The sequence below is a fragment of the Suricata suricatta genome, chromosome 16, assembly GCF_006229205.1.
Source record: "Suricata suricatta isolate VVHF042 chromosome 16, meerkat_22Aug2017_6uvM2_HiC, whole genome shotgun sequence".
In the NCBI taxonomy this organism is placed as follows: domain Eukaryota; kingdom Metazoa; phylum Chordata; class Mammalia; order Carnivora; family Herpestidae; genus Suricata; species Suricata suricatta.
This window is the reverse complement of record NC_043715.1, coordinates 49464695-49486952: the sequence shown is the minus strand read 5'-3', so window position 1 is coordinate 49486952 and position 22258 is coordinate 49464695. Positions and strand designations below refer to the sequence as shown.

The window sequence follows — 22258 nt, the reverse complement described above, 5'->3', positions numbered from 1 at the left end:
ACTCGCTCTCTATCAAAATAAATAAAGAAATGCTAAGAAAAAAAAAGGTAGCTCTCCTCGTAGGGAAAACTACCCATTTTCTTTTAACCATTTTGGCCTCAGATTGACTTGTATGGCCTATGCAACTCCTTTCCCCTTTTGGTGCCTCAGTCTGCCCGTCTGTAAAATGAGGAACCGTCCCGAAGGACCTGACAGGCAGTGGCCTTCTTCTGGCCTAGAAATTCTAAAACATGATAGTAAGCTGCTTTATAATAGATTTTATTTTTACTTATCAGAGAGATTGTAAGAGAAAAAAAAAGCGCAAGTGGGGGAGGGGCAGAGAGAGAGGGAGACACAGAATCGGAAGCAGGCTCCAGGGTCTGAGTTGTCAGCACAGAGCCCGATGCGGGGCTTGAACCCACAAACCGTGAGATCATGACCTGAGCCGAAGTCGGACGCTTAACCGACTGAGCCACCCAGGCGCCCCTGATCTCATCTTTTAAATGTTTTCATTTTTGGGTGTATGTTTTAGAACAATATTAATACTCTATTATTAATACATTGCATAAATACAGTAATGCATGTCTAAATAGGAGTAATTTGTGTATTGAAACTATCAGCCACGGAAGCATTTGTTCTTGAACTAAATCCTTCCCATAAGGACCACAAGGATCACCGTCCCCATTTCTAGGTTAGAAGACTGAGCCTCAGTGGCTTTGGCCAATTATTAGTAAGAGAGAGGAGCCATGGCGTCCACGGGGATAGGGCGGTATAAACATGGAGAGGAGGGTCAGCCACTTCTACGATGCATCGGTAAACATTTAATGAGCACCTGCTGGGTTCTAGACTCCAAACGTTACAGCAGTGAACCAAGCCTGTAAAACTCTCCAACCTCATAGAGCAGATGCTCTAAGTTGGGGAGACCAGTAATAAACAATCAGGTAGTGATAACTGCTATCAAAAGTAAATAAAAATAAAGCAATGAGAGGGGACAGGGAATGAAGACATGCTGTTTTAGTTTGGCTTATTAAAGGAGGCTTCTTGGAGGAGGTGACATTTGAAGAGACCTGAGAGAGGGGAGGAGGGGAGCCATGTGGAAGATAGATGCTGGAAGAGCCTACCAAGCAAAGGGAACAGCAAGTGCAAACGCCCTGGGGTAGCTCCAAACATGTTCCAGGAACAGCATGGAGCTTGGTGTGGCTGCAGCAGGGACGGAAAAGGAGGGGATGGGAGACCAGGCCAGAGTGGGTATGGGTATGCAGGTCACAACCATCGAAGAGAGTTTCTTACTGGTGCCACCTGACCCAGGCTCCCTGGAAGTTCAGATTCTCTTTCTGCCGGGTCTTTCCTGGGAGTGTTGAGCAAAGAATAACAGGGTGTCAGATTTGGATCTTGATGGACTTGGGCGGGGTGGGGGTGTTGGGAGAGGCAGCCTGTTTCACAGATGAGAAAACCAAGTCGTAGGCGAAGGGAAGTGGCGACGCCACCCGAATCCTGATTCCGTCCTGGGATCAAGGGGTTGTTGGTTCAGGAGTTGAGCAGGTCTCTTAATCTCGCTCAGCCTTTGTTTTCCCTCTGTAATGAGGCACAGAGAGGTTGAGTCACTTGCCCAGTGTTACATAGCTGACTCCACAATCACTGGGCTCGATACCGAGGAGCACTTATTGGAGGCCACTGTGTGCCGAGCATTGTGCTAAACTTTACAAAGGTTTTCGCTTCTCACAACAACCCCTTTGGGTGGAGAAACTGAGGTACATAGAGGTTATGTGAAATGCCAGGCGGCTTGACTTGAAATCCAGCCTTTGATCGCGGCCCTCTCCAGAGTCCCTTTCCTCATTACGGGAAATCTGGAAACCCTATAAGTGTGGCCCCCAAATCCCAACTCCTGCCCACCCAGAGAGGTGCCCCGCTGTCCCAAGTGCTTATGGGTATTTTCCACTTGTAACGTCTTGCCTCTCCCCCTCCCCTTCAGCTCCTTGGGGTACATCCCCCTGATGCGGGTGGTGCAGTCGGTGCGACACACGACACGGAAATCGAGCACCACCCTGCGCGAGGGTTGGGTGGTTCATTATAGCAACAAGGACACGCTGGTGAGTGGGTGGGGCGGGGTGGAGCTAGAGTTAGGGGAGGGGCAAGATTCGCTTGAGGGGGCGGGGCCAGATGGGTAGGTGTGGTGGACGAGGCCAAGATAGAGGCAGGACTAGATTAGAGGGATGAGTTCTAAGGGAGGGAGGAGGGGCCCTGGGAGTCAGGGAAGAGGCGGGGCTAAGGACAAGGTCTGGGAGGCTTGTGATCAGGAACCGAGAAGCTGGAGTTAGGGGCGGGGCGAGAAGGGTTAAGGTTATAGGGGAGGGGATGGGATGGGGGGTGCTGGGCCAGGCTAGAAGCATAAATAGAGGTAATTAAGCAGGTGTGTGGTACAGGGTGGTGCCAGGTAGGGTGAAATTGGAAGGGAGGGAAGGGGAGGCCTTATCGTGGGGGTCAGGTGTGGGCAGGCAGGAGACAGGGGTAGGGCAGGATTAGCGGCAGAGGAGCCAGGCTAGAGGAGGACCTAAAGTTAGAGGGGGATGGGGCGGGGCAAGGTGGGGTGGAGCTGAAGCGAAGGCGGGAGAGGCGGGATCAGTTTGAGAAGGGGTCGAGGTGGGGGTGGGGCTGGAGTTAGAAATGGGCGGGGCCTTGTTGGAGGCGGAGCTAGAGTAGAGGCGTGGGTTCCCAGAGTTGGGAGGGTGGGGCCAGGTGGGGGCGGGGCTAGAGTTAGGGGCGGGGTTTGGCTCTAGGAAGCGCTGGAGCCCCCGCCGCGCGGAGGGCCGACCACCTCACCCTCTGGGACACCTCTCCCAACAGAGGAAGCGGCACTATTGGCGCCTGGACTGCAAGTGCATCACGCTCTTCCAGAACAACACGACCAACAGATACTACAAGGTGGGCCTTCCGGCCCTCAGCTCCCCCAGACTCCTCCACTCCTCTCCCAGTTGCTTGCCGGTTTGCTTGTCATCAGCACGTGGGTCCATCCGGCCCCACCACTCTCCACCTGGGGACCCGGCTGCCCCTCACGTCTCGCATCTGACCTCTCTGCACCTCACGTCTCGCACCTCAAAGACTAGTCCTAGCCGCAGTCCTGCTGCCCCGAAATAAGAGATAATCTTCGAGAAGCAGTTAGCTGAGGGCCTGGCATGTGTTGAGCTTCCTGTTATCATCATGACTTTATAATGAATTCGTGGATTCTTTATTAGTATTGCCATCTCCCGCGCTGTGCCCCAGGCCGGCTCCTCCTTGCCTCCCCCCCACCCCGCCCCCACCGGTCTTGGCCCATACCGTAGCCAGAGGAGTTGGAGAAAACTGTCAGAACCTTCCTGTTGCCCTTAAAACTCAGCCGCTTCGGGGTCACCTGCTCTGAAGCAGCATCCCACAGAAGGGTGACTTCTCATCCTTCCTGTTTTCTCAACCCCGCTGTCCAGAATGCAGTCCCCACCAAGGCTCCGTCTCCTGCTTTTATTAGCTGTGTCTGTCTGTTTCATGCTTTCATTTTTATTCACTCTTTTCTCCCCCTTCTGCACCCCTCCCCCACTTTCAAAGCACTCTCTTTTCCTTCCACATCTTCTCTCCCCCTGCCCTCCCCTCTACCTGGCCCTCTCAGCCTCCTTCCTGGTCTCCTGTCTCAGTCTCATCCTCTCCCATCCACACACAGCCAGAGACCTCCACTCCCTTGCTCTAAACCCTTCCATGGCTCCCCAGAGCCCTGGAGACAAAACCCAGGCTCCTCCCTGTGGCCCTAGAGCTCCTCATGGCCTAGCCATAGCTTGACTGCCTTCATTTATTCACTAAATGTGGCACAAACTACGGTGTGCTGTGCAACATCCACGTGATGGGAATAGAGTATGTCCCTTGAAGACAAGCCTTCCCACCCCAGGGCCCTTGCACATGCTGTTTCCACCATCCTCCACCAGCCAGCCTCTTCTTACCCTTCTGATTGCTGCTTCATGTGACTCCTGCCAGGAGGCCTCTCCTGACTCCTCTACGCAATTCAGGCCCTTCCCAGCCACCATGGATTCTGTGTGCTCTTCCGAGTAAGTGAGGAACCCCAGGGTCTGCCGGGCCTCCTCACCGGTGCTGGTTGTGTGTCCTGCCAGGAAATCCCGCTGTCAGAAATCCTCACCGTGGAGCCTGCCCAGAACTTCAGCCTCGTGCCACCAGGCACCAACCCTCACTGCTTCGAGATCGTCACTGCCAATGTCACCTACTTTGTGGGCGAGACGCCTGGCGGGGCCCCAGGTGGGCCCAGCGGGCAGGGAGCCGAGGCCGCCCGGGGCTGGGAAACGGCCATCCGCCAGGCCCTGATGCCCGTCATCCTCCAGGACGGGCCCAGCGCCCCGGGCCACACACCCCACAGTAAGTCCCCACCCTGAGCCCTGGCAGGAGGGGTCTGGGAGGGCTTGTGTGGGGTCTCAGGGGAAGGGAAGAGCCAAGGAGATGGCGGGGAATGGCACAGTGGAGAACGCTGCTTCCGGACTCGGCTGGCCTGGGTCCAAATCTCCATTAAGCCCAGACCCTATGTGTGACCTTGGACATGTCACTTCCCATTTCTGAATCTTGTCCCAGATGGTGACAACTCCTCTAGATTGTGAGTTCAGACTGTTTAATTCATGTATTTACTAAGTGTCTTCTCCATGCCCATCCTGTGCTGGACAGTACTGGGGACATGGCTGTGACCAAGACAGCCTAGGACCTGCCGTCATCTGGCTCAGAGTCCAGTAGGGGACACAGACTTGTCCCCAGACAGTGATGACCCAGAGTGGACAGGGCTGGGCCAGAGGAGCCAGAGGGCTGTGGGAGTTCAGAGGAGATGGTTAATCCAGCTTGGCTATCTAGGAGGGCTTCCTGGAGGTGGCAACTTCTGAGTCGAGCCATGGAAGCTGAGAGTGGGTGAAAGAGGGGAGATCAAATGGGAAATATTTCAAGCAGAGGCAAAAGACGATCAGAAAGGCCAAGGTTCCTGCCTTCTGGAGCTCATAATCCAGAGCGAGTGGCAGAACAGGTTCCAGGGTAATGTGACATGGCCCCAGGAGTGGCATTTGAGCTGAGACTGAGTGACGAGGAGGAGTGAACTAAGTCCGGAGGAAGGGACACACGTTCCTGGCAGTGGGGACAGAAGATGCAAGGCAGGAGATAGGAGGGAACCCACCCCGCTCTATCTGAGGCCCAGCCAGGAGGCCAGGGTGTCCGGAGGACACAACATCTTGGTGGGGGTTGAAGTCCAGGAAATACATGAGGACCGGTGCCCGTTAGGCCACTGAAAGGGCTTGGGCTTCCTCCTGAGGGCGCTGGGGAGCCATGGCAGGGTTTCGAGCAGAGGAATGGCAGGTTCAGGTTTGTGCTTCAGCGCCCTCCCTCCGGAGGCTGAACAGGAGAGAGCAGAACTGGGGCAGAGAGACCGTGGAGGACGCCTGGAACGGGGAGGGGGCGGATGTCCAAACGGCAGAAGGATCAGAACTTTGGAAATGTTTGACTCTGGTTGGGTGGTAGGGTGGCGAGTTTAGTGGAAGATGCTGGAATCGGCATGGGCGCTCCCATGGAGCCTCAGTTTCCTCCCCTGCAAGACGGGATCAGCACGCTTCCCTTGGCACTGAGGTCATGGGGTGCAGTGCTCAGAGAAATCATCCGTGACATCACTTCCTGAGCGCCCCCAACCCCAGGACATCTCATTTACTTCTCCCACTGGCCCCATAAGGGAGCACCTGTCATTACCCCATTCTCTAGATGTGGAAACTGAGGTTCATAATGGACAAGTCAGCAGCCTGGAGCTGCACTGGATTCCCTAGATTCAAACCTGGGTGGAGTTATGGGTGAAGATAGTCTCGAGCCCCGGGTCGACTCACCTCCACCTCTCCCCTCTCCCTTCTCCCCTCTCCCCAGGACAAGCTTCTCTGAGCATCTCCGTGTCTAACAGTCAGATCCAAGAGAATGTGGTGAGACCCTGCCCGCACCGTGTGGTCCCAAGGATGTCCTGTGCCTCCCAGCCCTCTCGCCCTTCCCAGTCTCGTCGATGCCCTGTCTCCATTTGCTCTCCTGACCCTCCCCGTCCCCACCTTACAGGACATCGCCACAGTCTACCAGATCTTCCCTGATGAGGTGCTGGGCTCGGGGCAGTTTGGAGTGGTCTATGGAGGTAAGGATGCTTCCGAGCTAATCCAGAGGGGCTTCTGAGGGGGCTCCTGGGCTCCAGGCCTTCCTCTCTGATTGGCCACACGCTCACCTCCTGTTCCGGTTGGCTTCAAAGACTGGATCCTCCTGGCAGAGGGTGGCAGACTCTCTTTTTCTCACTGGGAAAAGCCAATGGACTTTCTGTGCTTTGATTGGCCACGGAGCTAGTTCCTAGATTCTGATTGGTTATAAAACTAGTTTCCTACCTGCGAATTCTTCCCTTTACCTTCTTCATTACACCTGCACCCTCCAAGGCCCCCCACCCCTCACATCTCTCCTGGGGACCCCACAGAGCCGCCTTGATGACCTTGCGTCCACCTTTGTTCAACTATGTCTGTGTCTCTGTGGTGGGGTGGGGGTGGGGGTGGGGGTGTTCCTCTTGCTAGGACTAGAAGGTCTTGCTCTACTCATCCCCCACCTCCCCTACCCCCTGCCCAGGAAAGCACCGGAAGACAGGCCGGGATGTGGCCGTAAAGGTCATTGACAAGCTGCGCTTCCCCACCAAGCAAGAAAGCCAGCTCCGGAATGAAGTGGCCATCCTGCAGGTGACCACCGGGCTCTGGGCCCAGCCCTGCCCCCACCTAGGAAGGTCCTTCCCTTCCTCCCTCCTCCTTTCAGGGGCTAGCCCAGGCTGGGGTGTGGTCAGGGAAGGCTTCCTGGAGGAGGGAATACTCATATTAAGACTGACGGGGTGGGAAGATGTTCTGAGCAGTCGTCTAGGAATTTGAAGTTCAAGGTTATTGGATGTGTGGAGAGGTGGTGGGAGGTGAGGCCAGGGAGGAGGGCAGGGCCACATCCTGAGGATTGTCTCCTGAGGGTACTGGGGGACCATGGAAAGCTTTCTAGCAAGGAAGGGACAGGGTCGAGTGTGTATTTCGGGAAGGCCTCTCTGGCTGCTGCTGGAGGGTGGGGCCAGAGTCGGGAGCTCAGGGAGGAGGCTGGGTGCGGACCTTGGTGGGAGAAATGGGGGTAGGCTAGGTAGGGCTGGGGGGAGAGGGCAAAGGATTTAAAAGACAGAGATGTACAAAGGTTTTTCCCACTGTTTCATGTTCCCGGTCCCAACCCTCTTCCCTCCCACAACCCTGGGCCTTCCACAGAGCTTCAGAATTTAGATCCTTCTGGATACCCGGTGGTGCCGGAATGTGGTTCTGTCTGGGCCTGTGGGAAGCCCCTCCCACCCCCACCCCACCCCCGCCCCCAGGAAAGGAACTGCTCACCCTCCAGGGACATTTTTAAAAAATACTTATTTATTTATTTATTTATATTGAGAGAGCGAGGTGGGGGGAGGGGCAAAGGGAGGGGGAGAGAGAGAATCCTAAGCAGGCGCCACTCTGCTAGCGCGGGGGTGATGTTGGTTCCACCCGAGGCTTGAACCTATGAACTATGAGGAGAGTCCGACGCCTAACAGACTGAACGGCCCAGGCGCCCCCGGGACATTCTCCTTATTTGTCGTCTATCTGCTTCTATGGCTTGCCTCTGGGGTCCCAAGTTCGTGGGCCGCCTAGACCCTGACCGCCACTCGACCCCCCCCCCCCCCCCCCCCCCCCCCCCCCAGAGTCTGAGGCACCCCGGGATCGTGAACCTGGACTGTATGTTTGAGACGCCGGAGAAGGTGTTCGTGGTCATGGAGAAGCTGCATGGGGACATGCTGGAGATGATCCTGTCCAGTGAGAAGGGCCGGCTGCCTGAGCGCCTCACCAAGTTCCTCATCACCCAGGTGCGCCTGCTGCCCTGCGCCCCGCCCCCCACCTGCCCTGCCCTCGCCCGCAGGCAGACGCTGATCACTATGGCGGATGATAAAAGGTATATTAATGGAGGAATGCTAGCAATAATAGGATAATAGAACGGTAATTTTCTTTTTCAGTTTTCTTTGTAGTGTTTCATTTATTTTTGAGAGTGCAAGCGGGGGGGAGGGGCAGAGAGCGAGGGTCAGAGAATCTGAAGCAGGCTCTGCGCTGACTGCAGCCAGCCTGATGTGGGCCTTGAACTGCGAGATCATGACCTGAACCGAAGCTGGACGCTCAACCGACTGAGCCCCCCAGGCGCCCCGGAGTGATAATTTTATTTTTATTTATTAAAAAACTTTTTTAATGTTTTATTTATTTTTGAGAGAGAGAGAGACAGAGTGAGAGCAGGGGAGGGGCAGGGAGAGAGAGACACAGAGACACAGAATCCGAAGCAGGTTCCGGGCTCCGAGCCGTCAGCACAGAGCCGGACGCGGGACTCGAACCCACCAACCGCGAGATCATGACCTGAGCTGAAGTCGGATGCTTAACCGACTGAGCCACCCAGGCGCCCCCAGAATGATGATAATTTTAAAATAATAACAGAGTCATAACAGAACAGACTGTAGATTAATAAAAGAGGAATAACAATAGAAAGTAATTGAATAATAAAAATAATAGAATAGTAGTAATAAAAGTAATTCATATAGAACACTAAAACATGATTTTTCTATTTTTTATTCCTTTATATGGTGAGGCTCCCTAGGCCTGACAGTATTCATGTAGAAAAAGGAACCGGAGAGAGTCCTTTCTGTCGGGAGCTTATTCATTCATTACATTGTTCAACAGACACTCCCCGAGCCGCATGGAGAGGGTAGGGCTGGCGACCCAGTGATGACCGACAAAGCCCCAGCCCTGGACCATGACCACCCACAAGGGGCAGGGCTGGGGTGGGGGGGTGCTAATAATGGTGAGAAATAGTGCGGTCACCAGCCTTTCCCGAGCACTTACTGTGTCCCAGGCACTGTTCTGACTCATTTTATCTCCAGAGCAACCTCTGTGCTAATGGCTGTTATCACCCCCATTTTCAAATTGAGAACCTTGAGGCACAGAGACTTTAAGTAACTTGCCCAGGGTCACACAGCTGGTGGGATTTGAACCTAGGGTCTGTGCTTTTAACTAGTAATGTCAGACAACTTGGTGTTATCTGTGCCTCTTTCTGCCGCTTAATTTCTTCACTATAATAGTACTTCCGGAAGGCTATTTTGTTTCAGTAGCGGAGCCGAACTGCCTTTTTTTTTTTTTTTTCCTAAATTGTCTCCCATGGCGGATATCACCAAATTCCCTAATTGCTGAGCACTTAGGTTTTCACCTTTTCATGAGTACAAATAACATTCTGTGAACATTTGTCTGCAAACATTGCTGGGCTCTGGTGGAAGAATTTCCATAGAACATGTTTCAGATAATGGACTCCTGAGTCCAGGGAAATGTGCTTTAGAATTTTTTTACACACGCTGCCCAGTTATTCTCTAAAATCCCTTTTAGTCTTTGCTCTCAACAACAATTTGAGGGTGACTACTTTCTCTTTACTAACTCTGGATAAAATAATCACCGCTCTTATAGATGGAAAATATAAGAGTGGTGATTATGTGGCTTCCTTTGGCAGTTTAAAAATTATGGGTCAGGTGGAGCCTATTTTCCTATGTTTTTTGGCCTGTGTTTTATATACTTTTTGCCCATTGTTCAGTTGGATTATTCTTATTGATTTGTAAGAGTTCTTTGTATATGATGGACACTGGATCTTTGTCACTTGTGTAGTTGAGAAATTTTTTTAATTCCAGTATTTGTTTTCCTTTCCATTTCACTCATGGCTTTTATTTGCCCTAAGGAGTTTAACTTTTACAATGTTAAATGTTTCCTTTCATGGTTTCTGGGTTTTACAGCCTTCCTAGAAAGAACTGCCCACGGGCTGGTCCCTCATCTGATTCTAGGGCTTGTTCTCAAAATCCCCTGTGCTATGATTCCTTTATACAGACCCAGCACCCTCGCTCTCCCCAGTACTGTGTCTTTGTCAGGCTGGCTTGTGGGGTGTGGACAGAAGCTTACTGATGCAGGCTTATCCAGACTCCAGTGGAGAAAGGGAAATGCTTGCCCTCAGCAACTGGTCGGTTTCTCTTTCTGGTCTTCCATCTCTTCCTCTCTTTGCCTGTGTTCCTCTCTCTCTCTCTCTCTCTCTCTCTGCAGATTTCTGCCTTCCGCCTCTTGTCTACCCTACCCCAAATCCTGTGCTCAGTCCTTTACCTCAAGGGCTTGCTTAGGCTTCACAACTGCCCTCCAAGGTAGGTGTTACTATAACCCCCATCGTACAGATGAGGAAACTGAGGTGGAGAGAGGGCCCATGTCCTGTCCAGTGTCACCGAGCTAGCTGGCTGTCTGGCCGAAATTTGAGCCTGGATCTCTTTAGCTGCCAACCTGCCCTCTTTGTCCTCCTCATTTACTAGTGAGGGAGGGAGGTGGTCAACAAACAGGACATCTGGAGAAGGAGGTACATGGTCACCTAGGATCTCAGTCTCCCTGGCCGTAGAATAAGCCCGGACCCTTGGCGGAGGCTTCCACCTAGCATTTCTGTGCTCGGAAGTCACCCAGCAAAAATCAGAAGTACAAGGGCGCCTGAGCGGCTCAGTCGGTTCAGCGTCCGACTTCGGCTCAGGTCATGATCTCGTGGTTCGTGGGTTCAGGCCCTGCGTTGGGCTCTGTGCTGACAGCTCGGAGCCTGGAGCTTGCTTTGGCTTCTGTGTCTCCCTCTCTCTCTGCCCCTTCCCCACTCTCACTGTCTCTATTTAATGGATGAAGAATATGGTTTAGAAAATGGGGTCACACAATAGTACTTTCTTACAGGCTGCTATTTTATTAATAGCAACTCCTCCCTACCTTTTTAAAGTAAACTCCAGGCCCAAGGTAAGGCTCCAAGTTATGATGCCCCGAGAGCCAGCCAGGAGCCCCATTAATAGTTCTTTTTGTTGGGGGGGTGGGGCTTACCACACGCTGGCAGATCTTGGGATCTTCCAAAACCCACTCCTCCAGCCGAGCCTTTCTAGAATTACCCAACTCCTATCTTGGATATAATGGTCTGAGGTTCTGAGATTCTTTCTTTCTTTCTTTCTTTCTTTCTTTCTTTCTTTCTTTCTTTCTTTCTTTTGAGAGAGAGTGCGAGGGAGAGTGGGGGAGAGGGGCAGAGGGAGAGAGAGAGAGAGAGAGAGAGAGAGAGAGAGAGGGAGAGAGAGAATCCCAAGCAGGCCCCACACCCAGGGCAGAGCCTGACACAGGGCTCAGTCTCATACCCTAGGATTGTGACCTGAGCCAAAATCAAGAGTTGAACGGTTAACTGACTGAGCCACCCAGCCACCCCTGGGGTTCTGGGATTCTTATTTGGAGCTCCAGTGCCTCCCCCTGGTATTGGGGGGCAGCATCTTTAGGGGTGCAAAGAGAGAGGCATGGATGGGGTTTGGAGGGCTGGCTGCCAAACTCAGCATCTGACGCAGGTACCTTCCTACCTTTCTTACTGGCCCCATCTCCTCCCCTCAGATCCTGGTGGCTTTGAGACACCTTCACTTCAAGAACATCGTCCACTGTGACCTGAAACCGGAGAACGTGTTGCTGGCATCTGCTGACCCATTTCCTCAGGTCAGTCACATCCCAGCTTGATTTGGGGAAATCTAGCTAACACTGGAGGCTGGTGGGGATGAGTGGACACAGAGACTCTACATAACAGTGGCTTAAATAAAATAGAGGCTTGTTTCTCATTCATGTAGGGTCCAGCATAAGCATTTTGAGGCTGAAAAAGCAGTCTTAGTGTCAGGTATTCAGCTCCGCTGCCTTGTTCTGGCCTCTCTGTGATGTTGCCTACTCTTCAGGGCCATGACAGTCCCTATGTTTGTGAAAAGATAATAAGGAGAAGGAGGAAAAAAACAGGGTAGAGGAAATGGACACACCCCCTTCCTTTTCAAGCTGATGTCTTCTGGCATCCATTGGCCAGGTCTTGATCATGTGGTCATGACTAGCTGCAAGGGAGGTTGGGAAATGTAGTCTGTATTCTGCATGGTTTGTGGCCAATTACAGTCAAGATTTTTATTGTCATTATTTTTTTATTTTTATGTTTTATTGCATATTTGAGAGAGAGAGCAAGAGCGAGCAGGGGAGGGGCAGAGAGACAGACAGAATCGGAAGCAGGCTCCAGGTTCTGAGCTGTCAGCACAGAGCCCAATGTGAGGCTCAAACTCAAGATCCATGAGATCATGACTGTAAGATTTAATAGATGGAGGCAGAGATGGGAGGAGAAAAAGACCACGTTATGGAGCCAAGAAAGCCTTCATTGGGATCTGCGATTCCCGGGCGAGGTCCCGTGACCCGGGGAGTGGGGAGTCGGGAAGTCGCGCCTGATAGGCGATGGGCGGGGGGTTTTATGGGTGAGGGGGTTCTGGGTTTGATCTTGGGAGGGCAGATTATCAAATAAGGGCCTTTCAGGGACCTGGCGGGATGGAATAGGTTGCCTCGTCTGTCAGGGTGACGGGAAGCTGGAGCTTCATGATTGGCTGTTTCCAAATGGGGCAGGACATCCCAGGTCTGCAGGTGAGGGGCGGGGGTCGTCTGTGCACGTGTTCTCCTCCAGCCCCCAGAGAAATGGCCGCTCGGTCGCCACCTTAAGGTGACTCTTACAATGACCTGAGCTGAAGTCGGATGCTTAACCTACTGAGCCACTCAGGCACCCCTGTTGTTATTATTTTTTTAAATGTTTATTTATTTTTGAGAGAGAGAGAGAATGTGAGTTGGGGAGATGTAGAGAGAAAGGGGACAGAAGATTCGAAGTGGACTCCGTGCTGACAGCAGAGAGTTCGATGCAAGGTTCAAACTCCCAAACTGTGAAATCATGACCTGAGCGGAAACCTAGAGTCAGACGCTTAACCGTCTAAGCCTCCCAGGTGCACCCAGATACCACATTTTAGTAGACACATTTAAAAGGATAAGAAGAAATTGGTAGCATTAACTTTAAAGTTATTTATTTCTAGTTTATTTATTTTGAGGAAGAGTGCACAAGCAGGGAGTGGGGGACAGAGAGAGCGGGAGAGAGAGAATCCCAAGCAGGCTCTCCACTGCCAGTGCAGAGCCCCACACGAGCCTTGAACTCATGATCCGTGAGATCGTGACCTGAGCTGAGATCAAGAGTCATATGTTCAACCAACTGAGCTACCCAGGTGCCCCAAGATGTTTTTTATTTTTAAGTATTCTCTATCCCCAAGGTGGGGCTCAAAACAACAAGAGATCAAGAGTGACGTGCTCCATTGATCAAGCCAGCCAGGCACCCCTGGTGATCTTAACTTTATTTATGTTTATTTATTTTTGAGAATGAGAGAAAGACAGAGTGTGCAGGGGAGGGGCAGAGAGACGGAGACATAGAATCCAAAACAGGCCCCAGGCTCTGAGCTGTCAGCACAGAGCCCAATGCGGGGCTCGAACTCACAAACAAAGAGATCGTGACCTGAGCTGAAGTCAGATGCTTAACTGACTGAGCCACTCAGGCGCCCTATTAACTTTATTGATATACTTAATCTCAGTACATTCAAATGTTATCATTTCAACATGTAACCAACATAAAAATTATTGATGAAATATTCTTTCTTTCCATACCAAGTTTCTTTTTTTGTTGTTATTTATTTATTTTTGACATAGAGATCTCAAGTGAGGAAGGGCAGAGAGAGAGAGGGAGAGAGAGAATCTCAAGCACGGGGCCCAATGTGGGTTAAAACCCATGAACTATGAGATCATGACCTGAGCTGAAACCAAGAGTCTGATGCTTAACCCACTGAGCCCCCCAGGCGCCCCTCAAGTTTCAAAATCGGGTGTGTGTTTAACACCTAGAACTCATCTCAATTCAGCTATGAAATCTTCATGAGAAATATTTGATTTGGAAAAAAAAGGAAATACTTGATTTGATGCTTAGATTTCCTAAAATTAGCAGTTGGAGAAATAGATTGACCTATCCGAGTGGTGCCAAGCATATTTAAAAGTTGTCCAATAACTAAGTCTAGAATCTTCTATTTTTTCCCTAGTAGTACACGAGGATATTATTCTCACTAACATTTATTTTGGAAGGGTAAAAGATTCTGACTCCCAGTGGAAACAACTTACATCCACCTCTTGGTTTCCTTCTGCTTCTGGAAATCGTTCGGTTGTTAGCAGCAGCCTGGATGTAACACAGGATCCGGCTTTACATGGCAGTTAATGACAGTTAAATAAAATAAAAACTAGTTTGTCGATTGTACTTGCCATATCGAAGGGCTCAATAGCCACAAGTGGCCAGTGGTCACCATATTGGTCAGCACAGATCAGAGCGGGAAGAGTAAATGCTGATCATGTTGTCACAATAATGTCATACCTGTAGTGAGTTCTGTGACATGGTCTGTGAGCCCATGTCACTGTATAACCTGCTTTGAGGGTCAGAGAAAAAAAAAACCTCTCAGAAGAAAGAATAGGAGGCCGACTTTTCAGATGCATAAGTATTCCAGGCAGGGGTCACAGCCTGTGCAAAGGCCCTGTAGTGAGAAGATCTCGACTTTTTATTTTATTTTATTTATTTTTGTTTGTTTATTTTTGAGACAGAGAGAGAGCATGAGTCGGGGAGGGGCAGAGAAAGAGGAAGACACAGAATCTGAAACAAGCTCCGGGTTCCTAGCTGTCAGCACAGAACCTGATGCGGGGCTTGAACTCACGAACCGCGAGATCATGACCTGAGCCGAAGTCGGACACAACCGACTAAGCCACCCAGGCGCCCCTCTACGTTTTTTTTTAAATAGCTTTTTTGAGATATAATTTGCACATGATACAATTCACTGATTCAGCTATACAATTCGGGGTACCTGGGTGGCTCAGTCGATTAAGGGTCTGACTCTTGATTTCAGCTCAGGTCACAATCTCATGGTTTGTGAGTTTGGGCCCCACAGCGGGCTCTGTGCTGACAGGTCAGAGCCTGCTTGGGATTCTCTCTCTCTCTCCTTCTCTCTGCCCCTCCCTCCTTCTCTCTCTCTCTCAAATAAATAAACTTAAAAAAAAAAACCAACGTATACAATTCAGTGACTTTTAGTGTATTCACAGAGTTGTACAACCATCACCACATCCCATTGTACAACATTTCATCAGCCCTAAAACACACCCCATACCCCTTAACCATCATCCTCCAATCCCACCACCACTTCGTCCCAACCATAAATCTACTCTCTGCAGATTTGCCTATTCTGGGAGTTTTGCATAAACAGAATATCCAACGACAGACCGTGTGGCCCTTTGCAACTGGCTTCTCGCCCTTGGGGGCTTTCAGAGCTCATTTATGTGGTCGCTCGGATCGCTACTTCCATTTCTTTCAACGGCCAAGTAACATTCCATTGTAACATCTACAGAAAAGGATGGATCTTTGAAAAGGAAAAGGATCTTAGGACAGGGTGGCATGGCGCTCGCCTTGCCTCAGGGATTGGGCTGTGGCTGTTTTTGAGGGCAGGCAATAAAAGCGTGGGGCTTCGATGGGTCATGGACCCTTGAGAACCATAGGGAGCCTAGAAGGATTTTGAGCAGGGGAGGAACAATACATGAACAGAGAGGGCAAGACAGAGGTGGTAGTGCCTATGAACTGATGGGAAGGAGAGCAGGACCTTGAACTCAGGTGTCGCTGGCTCCAAAGCCTGTCCGTGATCCTCGATTCCCTCCAGGACCCAAGGAGAGGTGGGCGAACACCTGTTACTCTCTGCTGGCTGTCACGGCCAGCACTTTACGCGCAGGTGTCCCATTTAATCCCCGGGGAGGCTGGAGAGGAAGCTGCTGCTAACATCCCCGATACACATGACATCGCGGGGGCTGGGAGGAGTTAGGTCCCGCCCCTGAGCTCCCTGAAACTCACTCTGAGCCAGACACTGCTCCCAGCACTTGGCGTGTATTTATTCTTTCAATCCATACAACCACCCTTTAAGGTAGGGATTTTTCGGATCCCCGTTGTGCAAAAGAGGCAGTAGAGGCACGAGATGGTTAAGAGACCTGTTCAGTGTGGCACAAGTATAGGGGCAGGTGCATTTATTAAGCACGTATGGCATATGGGGCATTTATTATCCTGTGAGCTTTAGCTGAATAAACTCAACGTAATTCTCCCTTCCAAGTACTAACCAGGCCCTACCCTGCTTAGCTTCCGAGATCAGACGAGATCGGGCGCGTTCTGGGTGGTATGGCCATAGACAACTCAACTTAATTCTCAAGACGGCCCTTTGAGGATGGCAGGTTTGATCCCCCTCCTCGTACAGATGAGGAAACTGAAGCACAGAGAGAGGAAGTCATTTGTCCAAGGTCACTTGACTAGTGGGAGGAGAGGCTTGGATCGGAACCAGCATTCAGTTTTGCCTGGAATGCCATGGAGGGGCGTGGTGGTGCGGGCGCTGGGTCGGGGGCGCTTTAACTCGCCTTCAGACCCTCCACCCCACGCCCTCTGCAGGTGAAGCTGTGCGACTTCGGCTTCGCGCGCATCATCGGCGAGAAGTCGTTCCGGCGCTCAGTGGTGGGCACTCCTGCCTACCTGGCGCCCGAGGTGCTGCTCAACCAGGGCTACAACCGCTCCCTGGACATGTGGTCAGTGGGCGTGATCATGTACGTCAGCCTTAGCGGCACGTTCCCCTTCAACGAGGATGAGGACATCAAGGACCAGATCCAGAACGCTGCCTTCATGTACCCAGCCTGCCCCTGGAGCTGCATCTCCTCTGGAGGTGGGCGGAGGCGAGGGGCCGGGCGGGAGAAGGGGCGGGGCCATGAACGAGGTGGACCCTGAAACAACTGTGGGGGTGGAGCCCCAGCGGTGGGTGGGGCCACAGGGAGGGCAGTTCTTTAAATGGTGAGGTGCCCTGGGCCTGGAACCTTGGGGCAGGTACTCAGGGGTTTGTGTGGAACTAGTCAGGCCTAGTTCCTGGTTCGCAGGAAACGAAGCGTTCCAGAAGCATGGACAGATGGCGCCTTGGGGGCTGAGCGAGGTTTGGCTTGTCTAGGGCGGGACCAGCAGAGGGACCGCTGGATCTGAGGGAGCCAAACATCTGGGGTGGCCAGGAGAAGAGGCGGATCCTTCTTCCCAAGGCATTGGCTGGGGCCTGGCCTCTTTGGTGTTATGACCCCAGAAGGGGTAGCCTCGCAAAAGCAGTGGCACCGGAGGGCTGCTCATTTGCCAGATGCTGGGGCCAGGGGGCAGGTGCCCTGATGGACTGGTTTAGGGGCATGGCCAGAGGAAAGGCAGGGCCATGGGGGTTTCTGAAGCTTCACAGAAAGACCCTTCTTGAGACGAAAATAACCCGAACCGAGAAGCAGGGGGGAATGGGGGAGAAGCTTGAGGGTGCATGGTGAGGGGACCCGAGACGGACACTGGGGTTCAGGGGCTTTGGCATTGCGGCCGGGTAGTGACACTAGCTCTTGTGACTTGGGCCCTGGGAGGCTTGTAACTTTGCGCCCCCCCTCCCCGCAGCAGGTGTGGGGGCGGGGCTAAGATACTGCGGGCTGGTGGGGAGGCTGTAAGAACAAGGGGTCCCATGCAGGGGCCGGGAGCTCAGGAAGACAGAGAGTAGGGGATCTACGAAGGCATTCGCTATTCCTAACAGTTAACTCAACAAGTGCACACTGAGTGCCTACTGTACGCCCAGTACTGACTGTCCGAGGTTCGGGGAATAGTGGGATGAGTGGGAGAGGTCACGTGAGGAGGTTATGAGGAGGGAAGGGCCCTAAGGGCTGTGGCCTCATGGAGCAGGCGGGGTGGGGGTGCGGGTGTGCCATCATGAGGGGTTAGTGCAGAAAGAGGCGGCCGTCGTGAACCTGGGAGAGGGAAGCACTAAGTGATAAGAATGTACCTTCATGAGTGCTGGAGTAACACTGGGGGTCCTCAGCATTGTCGTTTGGGGCCCCTCAGAAGCCTCAGTAAAAGTACATCAAGTATATGAGTGAATCTGGTGTGGACGGACGTGTGTGAGGGAGGCAGTGTGGACAAGGCCTGTACTCAGAGGAGTTCAGACCGTGAGGCCTTGTTCTTCAAGGAGATGCTCTCGGAGGAGTGATGGCTTGTCTTTTTTTTTTTTTTAACTTTTATTTAATTTTGAGAGACGGAGAGAGACAAAGCATGAATGGGGGAGGGACAGAGAGAGAGGGAGTCACAGAATCTGAAGCAAGCTCCAGGCTCTGAACTGGCAGCACAGAGTCCAACGCAGGGCTTGAACCCACAACTGTGGACCACGAGATCATGACCTGACCCAAAGTCGGACACCCAACTGACTGAGCCACCCTGGCGCCCCAAGTGACGTCTTGTCTTGAATGCCTGATGCTCACTAATTCTCCTTTTCCTGGACAGACCTGTCGCCGGGCCTCCGGCAGGAAAGCTCTGACTACCTACAGTCTAATAATTTTGTTTTATTTTCATTTTATGTTTGTATTCGTGGCAAGTGGTCTTTGGATTTTCATTGACCAGGGTGATGTTATATTTTCATTCTCACCTTGAAAAATGGATTTTTAAAAAGTGAAGTGATTTAAAACCAAATGCTGTTGAGTTTGCTTAAATACTCCCAGGGCTGAAATATACAGAAGGCGGAGCACTTGGGTGGTTCAGTCAGTTGAGCATCCGACTGTGGCTCAGGTCATGATCTCATGGTTCGTGGGTTCAAGCTCCGTGTTGGGCTCTGTGCTGACGGCTCAGAGCCTGGAGCCTGCTTCGGATGCTGTCTCTCTCTCTCTCTCTGTCCCTCCCCTGCTTTTGTTCTGTCTCTCTCTCTCTCAAAAATAAAAACATTAAAAAATGTTTAAAAAATGTTTTTAAGTTATAAAAAATTAGCTATATACAAGCAAATATGTAGACATATATTCTTTTATTTCCCCTTTTTACACAGATGGTAGCTTACTATATATACTGAATTTCAATTTGCATTGTCCACGGTATATCTTGGACAAATGGTTTGGCTTAAACAAAAAAATATATATTTTTTATAATTTTATTTAAATCCAAGTTAGGTAGCCTGTAATTTAATATTGATTTCAGGAATAGAATTTAGTGATTCATCACTTACATGGAGCACTCAATGCTCATCCCAACAAGTGCCCTCCTTAATGCCCATGACTCATTTAGCCCATCCCCTCCCCCCTCCCCTCCAGCAATCCTCGGTTTGTTCTCTGTATTTAAGAGTCTCTTTTGATTTTCCTCCCTCTCTGTTTTTATCTTATTTTTCTTTCCCTTTGCCTATGTTCATCTGTTGTATTTCTTAAATTCCACACATGAGTGAAATCGTATGATATTTATCTTTCTGTGACTGACTTAATTTCACTTAGTATAAAACACTCGTCCATCCGGTTGTCACAAATGACAGTATTTCATTCTTTGTGATCATCAAGTAATATGTCATTGTATACTTACTGAAAAATATTAAGCGAGGAGTGGTACGGGTGTTCCTGGGTGTACCTCTTTATGACAAAGCTTATGAAGGTGACATGGGAATGGGGAAACAGAGGGAGAGGCTTGGTGCAGATATGTAGGAGCTAGTGTGTGTGCATCGTCGGAGGAGGGGTAGACAAACTAGTATTTAATGAGGAAACGGGTGGGTGAGTGAGTGGTGCAGGTGAGCCACCGGGGCCATGCGGAGGGATGGCCCTGGGTGGTAGGCAGGTAGGCTGGAGTGGCCTGTTGGAGGAGGGGCGGCCCCTCAGCACGCAGGTCTTGAACTGTCTCCTTCCCGTGCAGCCATTGACCTCATCAACAACCTGCTGCAGGTGAAGATGCGCAAGCGCTACAGCGTGGACAAATCTCTCAGTCACCCCTGGTTACAGGTGATGCGGGGGGCGGGGCTGAGAGCGAACGGGGAGGGAGGTCCTATTGGCTGGGTTGGAGTAAGGGGTGGAACCAGATGGCTTATTGGCTGTGTAGGTGGTGAAGGATGCAGGTACATTTTCCCTTCGACCGTAGCTGAGATTCCCATTGGCTGGGCTGTAGAAGGAGGTGGAGCTGAATTTCCATTGGCTGGACAGGTTGTGAAGGGTGTGGCCTCACCTTCATTGGTACCGGGGCTGTTACCCGCTGGGTGGATAAGGTGCGGGCGGGCGCTGTGCGCTGGGTGCCAGCTAACCCTCGGTCTCCGGGGCCCAGGAGTACCAGACGTGGCTGGACCTCCGAGAGCTGGAAGGGAAGATGGGCGAGCGGTACATCACGCACGAGAGTGACGACGCGCGCTGGGAGCAGTTCGTGGCAGAGCACCCGCTGCCCGGGCCCGGCCTGCCCGCCTATGGGGACTTTGGCGGGGCCCTCCCACCGCAGGACCACGAGATGCAGGGGCTGGCCGAGCGCATCAGCGTCCTCTGAGGCCCCGTTCTTCCGCCCTGGCTGCCCCACAATTTTGTCTTCCGGTCCCCAGAGAGCCGCCCTCCCGCACCATCTCATGGAACTGGTCCATCTAAGGAGAAGCGGCTTCCTTCCCAAACCGGATGACACCAGCCCCGGGAGAGGAGCCCGGCGGCTGTCCGCGGAGGGGGGCAGTTATTTCCAACGTGAATTCCCAAGCAATTAAAACTAACTCATCTCTGTCCTGATGGCCTGGGTCTCTGGCCACACTGCACCTTCGTATCACGAGTCTGTTGTTCACGGAGACGGAGATTGCCTGGAAAGAGCATATTTCCTGAAAGGAAGGCAGGAGGGACGGGGGATGGGAAAGGTGGAGGACTCTGGGAAGGAGGACCGGAGGGGAGAACGGTTGGAGGAGCTCTCCACTGGACGCCTGGAGGGTTTGGAGCAAAGTAATCTCATGGTTTGTTTGATTCCCTTTTTTGGTTGGCGGCATTACTACTAATCACAACTAAGGATAACAACGCAGTTAGCCCAAGTCTGGGCCGTAGTAGAAGCCTGATGCGCAGTATTTAGTATTTTCTTTTAAATCGACGCAGTGACTTCTCTACACGCAGAATGTGCGCATTCACTGTTATATCCATCTGTCACACTGTGGAGGGTGATGCTAGGGTCACAGTGGTGCCTGAGACCACCCAGCCTCTGCCCTCGGGGCTCTCCGTCCAGTGGACAGACTTGTCTCATCCCGGGACAGGGAGGGCCCAGAGTGGGTATGGCTGGGAAGGGGGAGTCTCAAGCGAGCCTGGGGGTCAGGAAGGCAAGTCATCCGAGTTGACTTCTTAATCTCATTCTGGTCCGCAGGTTGTAGGCAGAGGGAACATCGCTCCACCTTTGACCCCTGCCCTCCAGCTCCTCATTGTCACCCAGCCTTTTTTTTTTCTTAATGTTTGTTTATTTTGAGAGCGAGCCTGCGTGAGCAGGGGAGGGGCAGAGAGACAGGCAACAGAGGATCCAAAGCAGACTCCATCCACAGTGACAGCACAGAGCCCAGTTCAGGGCTCGAACTCATGAACTGTGAGATCATGACCTGAGCAGAAGTGAAGAGTCAGACACTTACCCGACGGAGCCACCCTGTTCTTTTTTTTAATTTAAATCTTAGTTGGCATACAGTGCAGTACTGGTTTCAGGAGTAGACTTCAGTGATTCATCACTTACATAAAACACCCAGTGCTCATCACAAGTGCCCTCCTTAGTACCCATCACCCATCTAGCCCACCTCCTGCCCACCTCCCTCTGTCAACTCATGACTTATTCTCTACAGTTAAGAGTCTCCTGTGGTTTGTTACTCTCTCTTCTCCCCCGGATATGTTAATCTATTTTGTTTCTGAAATTCCACGTATGAGTGAAAGCATATGATATTTATCTTTCTCTGATTGACTTATTTTGCTTAGCCTAAGACATTCAGCTCTATCCACGTCATTGCGATGGCAAGGTTTCATTCGTTTTGATGGCTGAGTAATATTCCTGTGTGTGTGTATGTACCACGTCTTTTTTATCCATTCATTGGTCAATGGACATTTGGACTCTCTCCATAGTTTGGTTATTGTTGATAATCCAGAGCTACAGCTCTTTGATTTAAAGAGGCTCATTGGGCACCGGGGTGGCACAGTTCAGTCAATTAAGTGTCCAACTTCATCTCATGGTTCATGAGTTTGAGCCCTGTGTCAGGCTCCATGCTGACAGCTCAGAGCCTGGAGTCTTCTTCAGATTTTGTGTCTCCCTCTCACTCTGCCTCTCCCCCACTCTACTCTGTATCTCTCTCTGTCTTTCTCCCTCAAAAATAAATAAAACATTAAAAAAAATTTTTTTTAAAGCTCAGATGATGGGGCACCTGGGTGGCTCAGTAGGTTAAGTGCCTGACTCTTGATTTTGTCTCAGGTCATGATCTCATGGTTCGGAGGTTTGAGCCCCA

General features: G+C 51.5%; 1 protein-coding gene across 1 annotated transcript in view; it reads left to right on the top strand.

Annotated features, from left to right (window-relative positions):
* The window catches only part of PRKD2 (protein kinase D2), a 35191-nt gene extending 14631 nt beyond the window's left edge, over positions 1–20560 (top strand). The window contains exons 9-19 of the mRNA XM_029924325.1: positions 1952–2069; positions 2824–2901; positions 4110–4368; positions 5893–5945; positions 6073–6145; positions 6619–6725; positions 7736–7897; positions 11490–11588; positions 16432–16699; positions 19693–19778; positions 20095–20560. Of these exons, the coding sequence (XP_029780185.1) occupies positions 1952–2069; positions 2824–2901; positions 4110–4368; positions 5893–5945; positions 6073–6145; positions 6619–6725; positions 7736–7897; positions 11490–11588; positions 16432–16699; positions 19693–19778; positions 20095–20307 (1516 nt within the window). The 3' untranslated portion in view covers positions 20308–20560. The remainder of the gene's footprint in view (positions 1–1951; positions 2070–2823; positions 2902–4109; positions 4369–5892; positions 5946–6072; positions 6146–6618; positions 6726–7735; positions 7898–11489; positions 11589–16431; positions 16700–19692; positions 19779–20094) is intronic.
* Positions 20561–22258: the final 1698 nt, after the last annotated feature.